The sequence below is a fragment of the Brachyhypopomus gauderio genome, chromosome 7 (assembly GCF_052324685.1).
Source record: "Brachyhypopomus gauderio isolate BG-103 chromosome 7, BGAUD_0.2, whole genome shotgun sequence".
Classification (NCBI taxonomy): Eukaryota; Metazoa; Chordata; class Actinopteri; order Gymnotiformes; family Hypopomidae; genus Brachyhypopomus; species Brachyhypopomus gauderio.
In genome coordinates, this window is record NC_135217.1 from 13,180,086 (window position 1) to 13,192,708 (window position 12,623).

Here is a 12,623-nt window from a genome sequence, read left to right on the forward strand (position 1 = left end):
TGGAAGACTAGGTTTCAGCTATGCTGGCAGGTGGGGATTTGTACATGTTTGTAATGAAAGAAGTTGCCGCAGTGCTTGCATCTGTATCAATGAAATAATCCCAGATTTCTATGACTGTTAGAGGTTTATGTAGCTATTACTTTGATTGCTACTGGACAAACAATAGTTAGAATAAAGTTAACTTAAAGTAAGTTGCTTAACTGCTGTTTGAATACATAATATAATTAATATCTGTCTGAATTGGCTAACTACTTAAAAGACGTTTTGATTTTCAAAATTTGATACATAATTATCATCAAATGCATTTCATGAGTATTTAGACAGTGGCACAGTTTTTGTTTGGTTTGAACCCTAGCATTCAGGATTCAAAATTAAACAATGACTGTAACACCAAAGTGGCTAATGACTGCTCAGAGATGCATGTGCATGCACAATCATATCAAATGAACTGTGTAGAAGTGAGAGGCCTTTGTCATTGGTCATTAGTCAATAGTCATTAGACCCATTTTAGATGACTGTATGACTATTAAGTGGACAAAGAAGCAGTTTGGTGTTGTTGGATGATTAGTTCATACACCAGTACAAGCGAAAGATGGAGGGCTGATTCTAGATATGGCATTTTGGATTAGGCTCTGCAATTGTTGCAATATTTACATAGGTTATTCTTAAAGCCATAAAGTGAAGACATACACCAACATGAAATTAGAGCGTTCATCACAGGTTGCAAATCACAGGAAAGGAAATCCAGTTTTGAGGCTGTGACAGATGATGGAAGCAGCAGAGTGGATTCTGTAGGGACCAGAAACATCTTCACTGTTTATATCCAACCAAATGCCTCAATGTTAAACAGTGGAAGATCTGAGATAAACTCCATCAGGCATGATGTCCCTTAGGGTAGATGCTTCATGGGGTGGGTGTGTGGAGGGTCATTAAAAGCATAAAATTATTAAAATTACTTTTTTATGTTTCAATCAATATAAACATGCATGCTCTAAAAGCAAAAAAAAAAAATATTGCCAAATAATTGGTTATTTCAATATTGTTTAATGCTATACAGTTACATAACCCAAGATATCTAAAAAACAGAGCACAATATGTTATAACACTCTGTCTTTTATAGTATTGGCAATAGCACAAAATAATAATAATAATAATAATAATAACAACAATAATAATAATAATAATAATTATTATTATTATTATTATTATTATTATTATTATATTTAAAAATATGTTTAATATGTTGTATATTTTTTCATTGTTCTTCTATGCCATATGACAGTAATTAAGTGTTTTTTTATAGCATTTTATAACATTTATAGTATCTGGCAAAAGAAGACCATACAACCATATGTCAAATGATTCAGTACAGTGAGTAATTTTGATTATCTATAAGAATTATGATACTCTGTGAACCACAGAAGCCCACCACAGAAAGCACACCTAAGCAATCTGCTGTCTCACATGATGGAGATGTGGACATATCAGAAAGTTTGTGATTGGAAAAAGTGATATTTTAATTATACATGTTCAACAAAATTTGAGGAGTAGAAAGAAGATTAAAAAAACCTAAAATATCTCAAATTATTTTTTAACCATAAGAGGAAAAAAGCAAGTTAAGTAATAATTTGTGAATGTTTATGAACAAGCACTAGTAAGGTGTTTCAACTAAAATGAAGGTGTTCATGCTAAGGCAGGGTAGCGTACACGTGATGGCTGCTCCCTGTTCAGAGCAAATAAATATCTGGCCTCCTATCATGTCAAGATTTATCATTAGTCAGTGGAAACAGTAAAACACCTCTCAGTACATCTGGTCATGTTGTTTTGAATGGTCCACCCTCAATCTGTTGCCTGGTTGTTAAACTAAAAGTCCACTTAACTATTAATTAATCTAAAAAATTGATCTAGTAAATTGTACATACATTGTAGATCTGATGAGCTTAGGTATGAATGTGATTTATTCTAGTTTTATTCTAGATTTATTTATTTTCATCTACCCATCAAATTTTTAACATATTCCCAAAGGACAGTAGAATATCATTGACACTTTCCTCAGGTTTGGTGGAAATTAGAAGTTACTTATTTGATACATTTCTGTCAAATCTGGAAAAAACTACTTTTTGGGGAAACGTTTTAAAATTCAAGCGGACTGAAACTCAAACTTGCATCCCTCAGGGTTGCCGAAAAGACTGAGGCAACTTAAGCCTTCTCAATTAGACCCATTAGCTGAACTGCTCACGTCCCCTTCCCTGAAGCCAATGAGACATGGCACACAAACACACGGTAATGGGCCCCAGCAGACGATGGAGAGCCGTGGGTTTGAGACACAGCCACAGGTTTGCTGGCTGCAGAGAGTCCTAGAACTGCTCCTCCTCAGCCCACTCACAGTGGTGCGGGCGAACGTGATCTCCCCACATTGTTCCCTATCACATAATGGGACCTTTTCAGCAAAGGGGCAACAGGCCCACCATGGTGGGGCAGAGAGAGGGGGAGAAAGCCCCATGGGGAACCTGGGAGACTGCTCTTAAAACCAGGGAAGATTAGAAAGGCACTGTACATGGACTATTTGATTTTTTAATGTCCTTTTATAAATTTGATGCTGCCATTCGCCTGTATATTATGGGCTATTTGCAATCAAAGTCAATAATTAAAAATGTCTGACATTCACTATCACCACAGCAATATAGTTGAAGCTAAAAAAATTCAGAATTCTGTTTGTCCACTTTAGGTCTTTAGGATGGTCAAAACAAGCACCTTAGTCTCTCTGCTCCAGCTTATCAGCACTCTTGCTCCTGGAGGAGGTATGTCATCCTAGTAATACTACTTCCTGCAAATTCATTTCCTGCTTCCTGTTAGCAACAGCTGAATAACAGTTATTGATAATAATAATGCTATCAAGTTGTAATTATTATCATGGTAAATAAATACCATGTGAATGATAACCTTTACAATAAATCACTATAAAATTTGGACCAAAACTATTTAAATGCCATAAATAAAAATGTATAAAAAATACAAAAAGTCTAATAAAGATCCCCAACTGACCTGTTGGTGTCCTATAACCGCTGTCTTAGATTAGACAAAAATATTCTAAATTCAATTTCACACAATCTGGAATGGACAGCCAGATTGTGTCTCATTGTTCTCTTACACTGTGATGTGTGCAGCTCTCTCTCAGGATCTGCTGTACCCTTTTGGGCCAGCCTATAGGGACGTAGAAACCCCAAAGATGGATGATGGCAGTTCATCAGAAATTCCTTTACAAATGCCATTTATCTTCTTCAACATCCCCTACCGCACCCTATATGTGAGTCTGAGAAGAAATGAGTTGTTTTGTATTAGCAATATTTTTATATTAAGTTTGAATTAACATGGAATAAATGTATAGTAGGTATATATCATATCTAATTAGTGTGTTCATTTAATGTTCATGACTGGAAATATCGTATGTTCTCTGTTCATCTATTAACATACTAACATTTTCAGCCTACCTTTCATAGATGTACAAGGCAGTCCAGTCACCACAGCAATCGTCACGTTATACTTTTAATGTATTTATTTAGTAATATTCAACAGTACCTCCCGGCCCACAGGTAAACAACAATGGAGTGATCTCCTTCAACGTTCAGGTCAGCCAGTTCACCCCTGAGGCTTTCCCCCTCAGTGACAGCCGCTCCTTCATCGCTCCCTTATGGGCAGATGTGCACAACGGTATTCGTGGGGATGTGTATTACCGCGAGTCCGTGGACCCGGAGATCCTGGAGAGAGCTACTCAGGATGTCAGGAAGTATTTTAAAAGCATGGCTTCCTTCACCGCCACCTGGGTCTTCATCGCCACCTGGAACCAAGTCACTTTCTATGGAGGCAGCCAAACAACACCGGTAAAGGAAAGAAGGAAGTGATACACATAGGAACGTGTTCATCTGAAGGTCACACTCCTATCTGTACCTCTGCCTAACCTTTTGCTTGACAAAGACACAGATACAGATCTGCTACCAATGGGTAACTACCAACAAGGTAGCTTTGAGGAGCTTTGAGGTAGCTTTGAGGAGAACTTTTACTGTTGATTAAACCATTTAGGTCCATGTCGGGACCCATTACGTCCACTGATATTTAATAATAGACGTTTTGATAGCAAAAGAGTTATAGATATATGAAAATATACTAATGTATTACTTCTCACATTGTATCATGTTTGTAACTTCATCAAAATCTTGAAAAAATGCTTAAACTCACAGGTAAATACCTTCCAGTCAGTGTTAATCTCAGATGGCGCAACATATTTCACCATGTTTAACTATGGGGAAATCACGTGGAGTACAGGGACAGCAAGTGGAGGAGATCCTCTTACTGGCCTTGGAGGAACCACTGCACAGGTATGTCCGACTTCCACGCCCAACTTCCAGAGAATGTCTTATTCAAAGAAGACCATAACTCCTAAGTTTACTTGACGCAGTTCATTCTGCTATCTCCCCCTTCATTGACCTCTCTAGTCAGGTTTTAATGGCGGAGATGTTAGTCACTTCTTCAACCTCCCGGGCTCCCGCTCAAATGAAGTGGTCAACATCGAGCAGACCACAAATGTCAATGTGCCCGGCCGATGGTTTTTCCGAGTTGACATGGACCAGATAGACCCAGCCAATGGCTGCAGCTATAATGGTAATGGGAAAGAAATCTAAGTAATAAATGTTCTTCTTCATTCCGAATGTTCTGATCCTGTTCTGATCCTTTCGAACATGTCTGAGCATTGGTGACGTCGACATCTGTTTGCAATTGTACAAGTTTAAATGTTTTGGTTCTAGTCCAAGCTTCAGCTCTTTGATAGCCCTTTGATTTTTCAAAATGTCATAAAAGTTTAATGGGCAGTTTAAGAAAATGTAACAACACATCCCTCCTACTTAGGGCGGTTTTATCGGCGTGGGGAGGTGTACTGGCTGTCAGACCAATGTTCTCAGCGCTGCAGATGTCTGGATCTGAATAATGAGGTCATCTGCCAGGAGGCTCCATGTGGCCAGCTGGAGACGTGTGAGCAACAGGAGGGGGCCTACTACTGCCAGCCCACAAGAACCAGCACCTGTGTGGTGTTTGGAGACCCCCACTACCACACCTTCGATGGATTTCTCTACCATTTCCAAGTAAATCTGAAACAAGCCTGATGTAATAAATTAATAAAATAAAGTAATACACAATGAATCCATTGTTTGTCATGTGCTAATCTTGCTCTTACATTTGCATATGCAAACAATTTTGAACCTTTTTAGTAAGAGACCAAAGATTAAACAACAAGATCTAAGATAAGATATTGTACAGTGATCAGAATATTCCTCACCTGGTGCTGTGATATGATTTCCATCTTCCTTGTACCCACCCCTGCAGGGTACCTGTTCTTACCTGCTGGCTCGTCCATGCTGGGAAGTACCTGGTCTTCCATTCTTCAGTGTTGAGGCTAAGAACGAAAACCGAGGAATGACCTCTGTGTCCTGGCTGAGAGACGTCACTGTAGAAGTATATGGCCATCGAGTCACCCTGCCCAAAGGGACCATGGGCACTGTACAGGTGAGTTTCCTTCCTGACTTTGACCTTTCTGACCTTTGGAACAATGTGCCAAAGATGAAAGGAACAAGAAAGAGTAGAATTATGAGTTCAGTGTTTATTATCCACTCATGGAATGCTGTAGTCTTTCTTTTTCTGTTCATGCCTTTGTTCATCTCCATGGTTTCAGGTTGACAGCCTCTTGAAGACTCTGCCTGTCCAGCTTGAGCTTGGTGCCATCAAAGTCTACCAGTCCGGCGTTGCGGTTGCCTTAGAGACCGACTTTGGTCTCTTGGTAACATATGATGGGCAGCACTATGCTTCTATCTCCCTTCCCAGTTCGTACTTCAACAATACGTGTGGCTTGTGCGGTAACTATAACGATGACCCTGCTGATGACCCCGTTTTGCCGGATGGTTCGCTAGCAGAAAGCGTCGTTGAACTGGGAGGGAGCTGGCGAGCGCAAGACACTGATTTCCGCTGTACGGATGGTTGTGCCCAGAACTGCAGTTTATGTGAGCCGGCTGCAGAGGCGTTCTACTTTCGACCAGATTACTGTGGCCTCATTAACAAGACTGACGGGCCCTTCAGAGACTGCCGGACCGTGGTGGACCCCACTGCGTTTGTCTACAGCTGTGTGTACGACATGTGCAGTAATCGGGATAACATTACAACACTCTGCCAGGCTATACAGGCATATGCTCTGGCATGCCAGGCCCTGGGTGTCACCATCAGACCCTGGAGGTCCCGCACTTTCTGTGGTAAGATAATCCACATGTTAAGCCCCTTGGATATATAATTTATTTAAATACTGTTTTAGTATGTCTACATCAGTTATGGTTTTCAGTGCAGGTCCGTGAACACTGTTTCCCACGTCTGTTTCCCCATTGGCCTGCAGCTTTGACGTGCCCCGAGAATAGCCACTACCAGGTGTGCACCAGCGCTTGCCCCGCCTCCTGCTCGGATCTGACGTCTTACCTGTACTGCACACATCCGTGCACGGAAGGCTGTCAGTGCGACCAGGGCTACGTGCTGAGTGGCAGCCACTGCGTGCGTCACTCCGAGTGTGGCTGCGAGCGCGATGGCCTCTACTACGCCCTCAACGAGACCTTCTGGGCTGGTGAGGGTGGAGAGGTGGGCGACGAATGCTCCCAGCGCTGCGTGTGCAGTCTGGCGGGCGAGGTCAGCTGCTTTAATGACTCCTGCCGAGAGGGCGAAGTGTGTACGGCGGAAGTGGGATTGCTGGGCTGCTACCCTCGTCGAGTGGCTGTGTGCTCACTGTCTCAAACATACGTCTTGGCGACGTTTGACGGGTCGTCCATATCGTTCCCGGACGAGAGCTCTTTCTACTTGGTGAAGACGTTGGGGCGTGTGCCTGCTAACACGTCGGCAGTTGAAGTGAAGATTGGCAGGAAGCTGGTAAATAAGGGTCCCACCTGGAAGAGGCCTGTTGTCATCAGGGTTGCTCACCTGGAGACACAGATAGGTGGCAGTGATTTTGACGTTGTTAAGGTTTGTGAAGTCTATTTTGAGAATATTGAGAACATTCATTCATTCATTCATTCATTTAGTAGTAAGTATGGTTGCATAGCCAGTTAGAAATCTTCTAGAAAAGTATTTTATCTCGACATGCTTATCTTTGCAAGTCTATTTGGTCTCATATTGGTCTCTCTCATTTCCCTTTAGTTAAATGGCGAGCCAGTGGTCCTTCCATATGTCCACCCATTGGAACCTCTTATAGTGTATCGTGCTCCTGGCAATGCCACTGTAGTGGAATGGACTGGTCTGATCCGAGCCCGATATACTCGCCAGGGCTTCCTCAATATCACGCTATCCACCCTCTTCTACAACTCTACATGCGGCCTCTGCGGTTTCTTCAATGGAGACCCCATCGATGACCTTCGCCTCCCAAGCGGCAGGCAAGCAGACACAGCCGAACAATTCATCGAGGGCTGGCGGGCCATCGCAGACGACCTGACGTGCAACGGCGACTGCGATGACCTGTACCGCATGTGCACGGACCTGCGGCTGTACCAGAGCCCCTGGCTTTGCGGCAACATCAATGACCAGGGGAACAGCTCCTTCCTGGCCTGTCACACGGCCATCAGCCCCTCCCCCTTCTTTAGGAACTGCCTGTATAACATGTGTGTGAAGGCGGGCAACCGCTCTGCCCTGTGCTCCTCCCTACAAGCCTATGCTTCAGCATGTCAGGACGCTCAGATCAACCTGGGGCCCTGGAGGAGTGCGACAAACTGCCGTAAGAGGCTCGTTGTCTCGGGTGTCAGGGGTCTTCTCGGTGGCGCTGTCGGTCGCGATGGTTTTCACTGTGTCTTCTGTCTCCCATCTTTCTAGCCCTGCCTTGCCCGGAGAACAGCCACTTTGATGAGTGTACCACTGCATGCCCACTCACCTGCGAGAACCTGGATAAGCCGGAGGACCTGTGCCCATTCCCCTGCTCTGAAGGCTGCCAGTGTGAAGAGGGCTTCGCCCTTCGTGATGGACTGTGTGTGGCTCGCAGCGACTGTGGCTGTTTCTACCTGGGCCGACAGCTGGCCACCAACGAGACCTTCTGGACCGACTGGGAATGCCAGGAGCGCTGCTTCTGCAATGGCACTGATAACAGCGTCTACTGCACCTTCTCCCCGTGCCAGCCTGAGGAGTACTGCCAGGAGAATGAGGGGTTGTTCTTCTGCCTGCCTCGGACTGAGGCCATGTGTGCAGTGGCTGGATACGGGCACTTCCTGCCCTTCGGAGGGATCCCGTTTGACCTTCAGAGCAGCTGCACACTTCGCTTGGTCACTACAGAGTGTGGGGGGCTAGAAGACGATGACAATGGAGATGGAGGGATGGATGGGGGGTTCAGTGCCGAGATGGGTCCAGAAGACCTGCCTCAATTTCAGCTCTCAGCCCGCAATGAGGAAAGGGACACGGGGCAGGCCATCTGGGTGCGAGGCTTTGTGTTGGAGGTGTATGGATATGAGATTGAGGTGTTGAGAAGCTTCAAGCATACAGTAACGGTAAGGGCACAGTAGACAGTGGTGAGGAAACGTGGGTGTAACATTTTCAGTAATACAAAATGTTTCTACAATTTGTATGAGTGTACTTACATGTTATGATTATGTTCAAACATTCGTCAAACTGTAAGTAAGGCTTGTCAGCTGATTGGGTGCAAGTTATCAAACAAAAGAACTGCTCAAAAGACCACATTCAGTTGAGGGATAGTTTCATTATCACAAAAATTCATCATAATATATAAATCATTCACATTTTCTGAAGGTCAAGCACCTCATTATGAAACAAAGTTATTTTTAATCAAGCAGATGTGGCCAGAGACAAAAGAACACATTCAACTTTGGAAACACGAGTAATATCCGATTGCAATCTGTCTGTTAACAAGCTGGAGCAAAGTCACAGAAAGGCAGACACCCGAGTGATGGCTGGAAGAGGTTCACAACAGCATCTAAAGGGCTTAAGAAGTTTAAGATGAAATAAAGATAGAGTGAAGTGAGGACAAACGGAGAAGGCTGTTCTCAGGGACTCCCTTTGTAATTGTAATGCAAGATCAGAGGAGGGTGCAATGGATGGAGAGTGAAGGGCAAAGATGCAGAAATTGAGATATAGTATGGGAACTGCTCGAGGGACAGAAAAGGATTTACTCTGCTCATAACAGTACCAACAATAGAAACATGGAATCTCTCTCTCTGTCTGTCTCTCTGTCTCTCTCTCTTTCTCTCTCTCTCTCTCTCTCTCTCAACAAGGTGAATAAAGAGCGTTTGTACCTGCCTCTGAAGTTGGGCCAGGCAAAAGTCAACATATACACTCTTGGCTTACAGTTATTGGTGGAGACTGACTTTGGACTTAAGGTAGTATATTTGACATAATATAAAGCAGCTACACTTGCCAAAATAGTGGATTCTCGACTTTATATACTCATGTAATGACATCAAACTTTAAACATGTAAAACCTTCCTATTCCTAGGTGGCCTTTGACTGGAACACCCTACTGCTGCTTTCTCTGCCCCGCAGCCTCTTTAATGCCACCTGTGGGCTGTGCCAAGGAATGCCAATCTCTGGCCCCGCCCTCAGTGTCAGCGAATGGGCAATGACTTGGGCAGAGCGTGACACCTTCTGTCAGGTGGGCTGTGGCGACTCCTGCCCTCGCTGTGGATTGGTCGAAAGGGGCCTGGCAGCTGATGTCCCTGCCCCTGTGCAGACGATTGATGCCACCGGCAGCAATGATGTCGATAGTGCTAGCCCAGGCAACCGGTTCCACCTGGCAGAGGGCTTATACATTTATGTTGAACCAGAGGCAGTTAGGCTATGTGGACTTATTATTGATCGTGGAGGTGTATTTGCTCGGTGCCACAGCAAGGTGGCGCCAGCATACTTTTACCAGAGCTGCCTGCAGGACACCTGCGTGGACCAGGGCGCACAAGAGACCATCTGTAATTGGCTGCAGATCTATGCCAGTACCTGTCAGACACAGGGAGTGGCTGTGATTGGCTGGAGGAGCTCTACACCATGTGGTGAGACACACAGTATACTCATCATGTGTGTATATTTATATATAAATATATATATATACTGTCAGTACCATCTAACACCATGACTGAAACTCTGTCAGGCTAAACATACTTATTTGTCATAGATTTTCATCTTTTAACTCACAAGCAGTTCTACAGTCTACAGCCCATGAAAGACTCCAATTTCTTACCTTTTAAAAATAATAATTGATTTTCTTGAACTACCGTATCCCCTAAATCACATCAGGACTTTTTTCCTCTTCAAAGTAAAAACCTAAAACACTCAGATAAATGAATAAACACGTTAGGTTGGCTTTATTCAGCTTTTATTTATTTACTTATTTATTTTTTATGAAACGTTAGAGAACGTTAACCGCATATCGAACTGTCAGACAGGCACTGTGCAAAATGTCAAAAATATTTTAAATAAAATATGCCTGCCTGAAAATATAAAAAAAATTGCCACACAACAGCAAAAAATACAAGGAGAGGTTCAAGTAACAGGGTTTAAAAGCAAACAACAACAAAAAATGTTTATAGGCCTACTTGCGACGCACCGCGACGAGACGAGACGACACGACTGAAACGACACTTTTTTTTCGCCTTACGCGTTTTAAATGGTATGCCATGTTGGTTGTTGTCGTGCGAAATTGATTGACGTTGATGACATAACTTGCACTTTACTTTGTTTGATACATCTTTATGTTTTTCAAAATACCTTTGAAGTTTTTTTAGTAGCCATTATAATCTCGGCAGATGCTGCGCGTATTCTGTAGCGTGTTCAGCTTCGCTCGTTTGGATTGTGCAACAGCAGGGTGTGATTTATTAATGTGTAGTAAGGAAGATTCCTATTGGTAATGCGCAAACATAATTTTAAAATATTTATTAACAGAAATTAGAATGATCTTATTTGACAAAAGGCTATATATAACGAAAACAAAGACATTTCATGTAACAACTAATCCTTAGCTGCATCCTTGGGCACCCCCATGCAGTTAGAATGGAACATTCGACTATGACGTTCATAGTCGACTAGGGGGTATAGTCGACTATAGTCGAATCAGCGACTATTGCACCCCTACTGACCACCATCTGAATTCCCACCACTGCTCTCTGTGTGTGCGCGTGCATGCACTTGTGTGTGCACGTGTGTGTGTGTTTGTGTGTGTGTCCGTCCAGTGCTGCCGTGTCCCATGAACAGCCACTACTCTAGCTGTATGACCCCATGCCAGCCCCAGTGTGCCCTGGCGCGAGGCCAGCGCGACTGTAACCAGCACTGCGTGGAGGGCTGCCAGTGTGACCAGGGCTACGTCCTCAACGGCAAGAGCTGCATCCTCAACCAGAACTGTGGCTGCTACAGTGACGGCAAGTACTACGAGGTGCGAGGCAGCCGCCGGGAGGCACAGTGCTCAGTGGAGCTGTAGCCGTCTGTGGAGGGCAGACCTGTGAGGGATCTGACACGAATACTGTACATGTAACAGTGATGAGTTGATGTGCTTCTTTTTGTTACACTACGGAAAGTATGAGTGATGTAATTGTTCCGCAATCTATGATTTCTTGTGTAGTAATAAAGTATCTGACCTAAAATTACTTCTTTTTCTCTTGCAATGCATTATTCTATCTCTATTTTTCTTCTTACACTCACTCGCTTTTCCTCTTCACCCCCCCTCCCCCGTCTCATGCTCCTCCCCTTCATCTCTCCTTGGCTCCTCCCCACCTCTTGCTCCGCCCACCCCGCCCAGCCCAAGCAGCTGTTCTGGACCGGCGACTGCACCAAACGCTGCCAGTGCATCGGCCGCAACCTGGTGCAGTGCAACCCGCGTCGCTGCAAGGCGGAGGAGGAGTGCGTGCTCCGCCACGGCGTGCGGGGTTGCTTCGCCCGCCGCGGCCAGCACTGCGTGGCGTCGGGCGGAGGCGTCTTCCGCACGTTCGACGGCGCCTCGCTGCGCCTGCCCGCCTCCTGCTCCTTCGTGCTCTCCACCATCTGTCACAAGCTGCCCGAGCTCTCCTTCCAGCTCATCGCCAACTTTGACAAGTGGAGCACGCCCAACCTCACCACCATCTCGCACGCCTACCTCTACATCAACGAGGAGAGCATCCTCATCTCTGGCAGCACCGTCAAGGTCCGCCAGAACCGCACACACGAACGGAGGAAGCGTCTTGTCTGAGAAAATGGTTTTGCTTGTTATTTTGAGGACTTTTTTTTTTTTTTTTTTTTTAAGAGAGGGAAAAGGTGTCTGGGAACACTGAGATTTGTGATAGTGATGGTGTCGATTTTTTGTGAGCTTATGTTAGGTATGATGACCCTCTCTCACGCTCTGTCTATCTCTCTCTTTCGCTGTTTTTCTTTTTTTCTCTCCTCAGGTAAACGGGACGCCTGTCTCTGTGCCCTTTGTGACTGGTCTGATGACCCGGGTCTCCACTTCCGAAGGCTTCCTGGTGATCGAAACACCACAGGACATCCAAGTTCGGTACAACCGTTTCAACACACTTAGCATCACCATGGGACCACGGCTGCAGAACAAGGTGTGCGGTCTGTGTGGGAACTTCAACGGGGACCCTACAGAC

At 44.6% G+C, this 12,623-nt stretch overlaps 1 protein-coding gene across 1 annotated transcript in view; it reads left to right on the forward strand.

Moving 5' to 3' along the window:
• The first annotated feature begins 2,737 nt into the window (after window positions 1-2,737).
• tecta (tectorin alpha) overlaps window positions 2,738-12,623 on the forward strand; it is a 15,819-nt gene continuing 5,933 nt past the window's right edge. The window contains exons 1-16 of the mRNA XM_077011853.1: window positions 2,738-2,801; window positions 3,168-3,307; window positions 3,594-3,881; window positions 4,239-4,376; window positions 4,494-4,659; window positions 4,903-5,135; window positions 5,377-5,556; window positions 5,723-6,293; window positions 6,431-7,044; window positions 7,219-7,789; window positions 7,885-8,549; window positions 9,291-9,395; window positions 9,512-10,058; window positions 11,235-11,434; window positions 11,798-12,178; window positions 12,420-12,623. The exon at window positions 12,420-12,623 is cut by the window's right edge and continues 83 nt beyond it. Coding sequence (XP_076867968.1) covers window positions 2,738-2,801; window positions 3,168-3,307; window positions 3,594-3,881; window positions 4,239-4,376; window positions 4,494-4,659; window positions 4,903-5,135; window positions 5,377-5,556; window positions 5,723-6,293; window positions 6,431-7,044; window positions 7,219-7,789; window positions 7,885-8,549; window positions 9,291-9,395; window positions 9,512-10,058; window positions 11,235-11,434; window positions 11,798-12,178; window positions 12,420-12,623 — 5,067 coding nt within the window. The remainder of the gene's footprint in view (window positions 2,802-3,167; window positions 3,308-3,593; window positions 3,882-4,238; window positions 4,377-4,493; window positions 4,660-4,902; window positions 5,136-5,376; window positions 5,557-5,722; window positions 6,294-6,430; window positions 7,045-7,218; window positions 7,790-7,884; window positions 8,550-9,290; window positions 9,396-9,511; window positions 10,059-11,234; window positions 11,435-11,797; window positions 12,179-12,419) is intronic.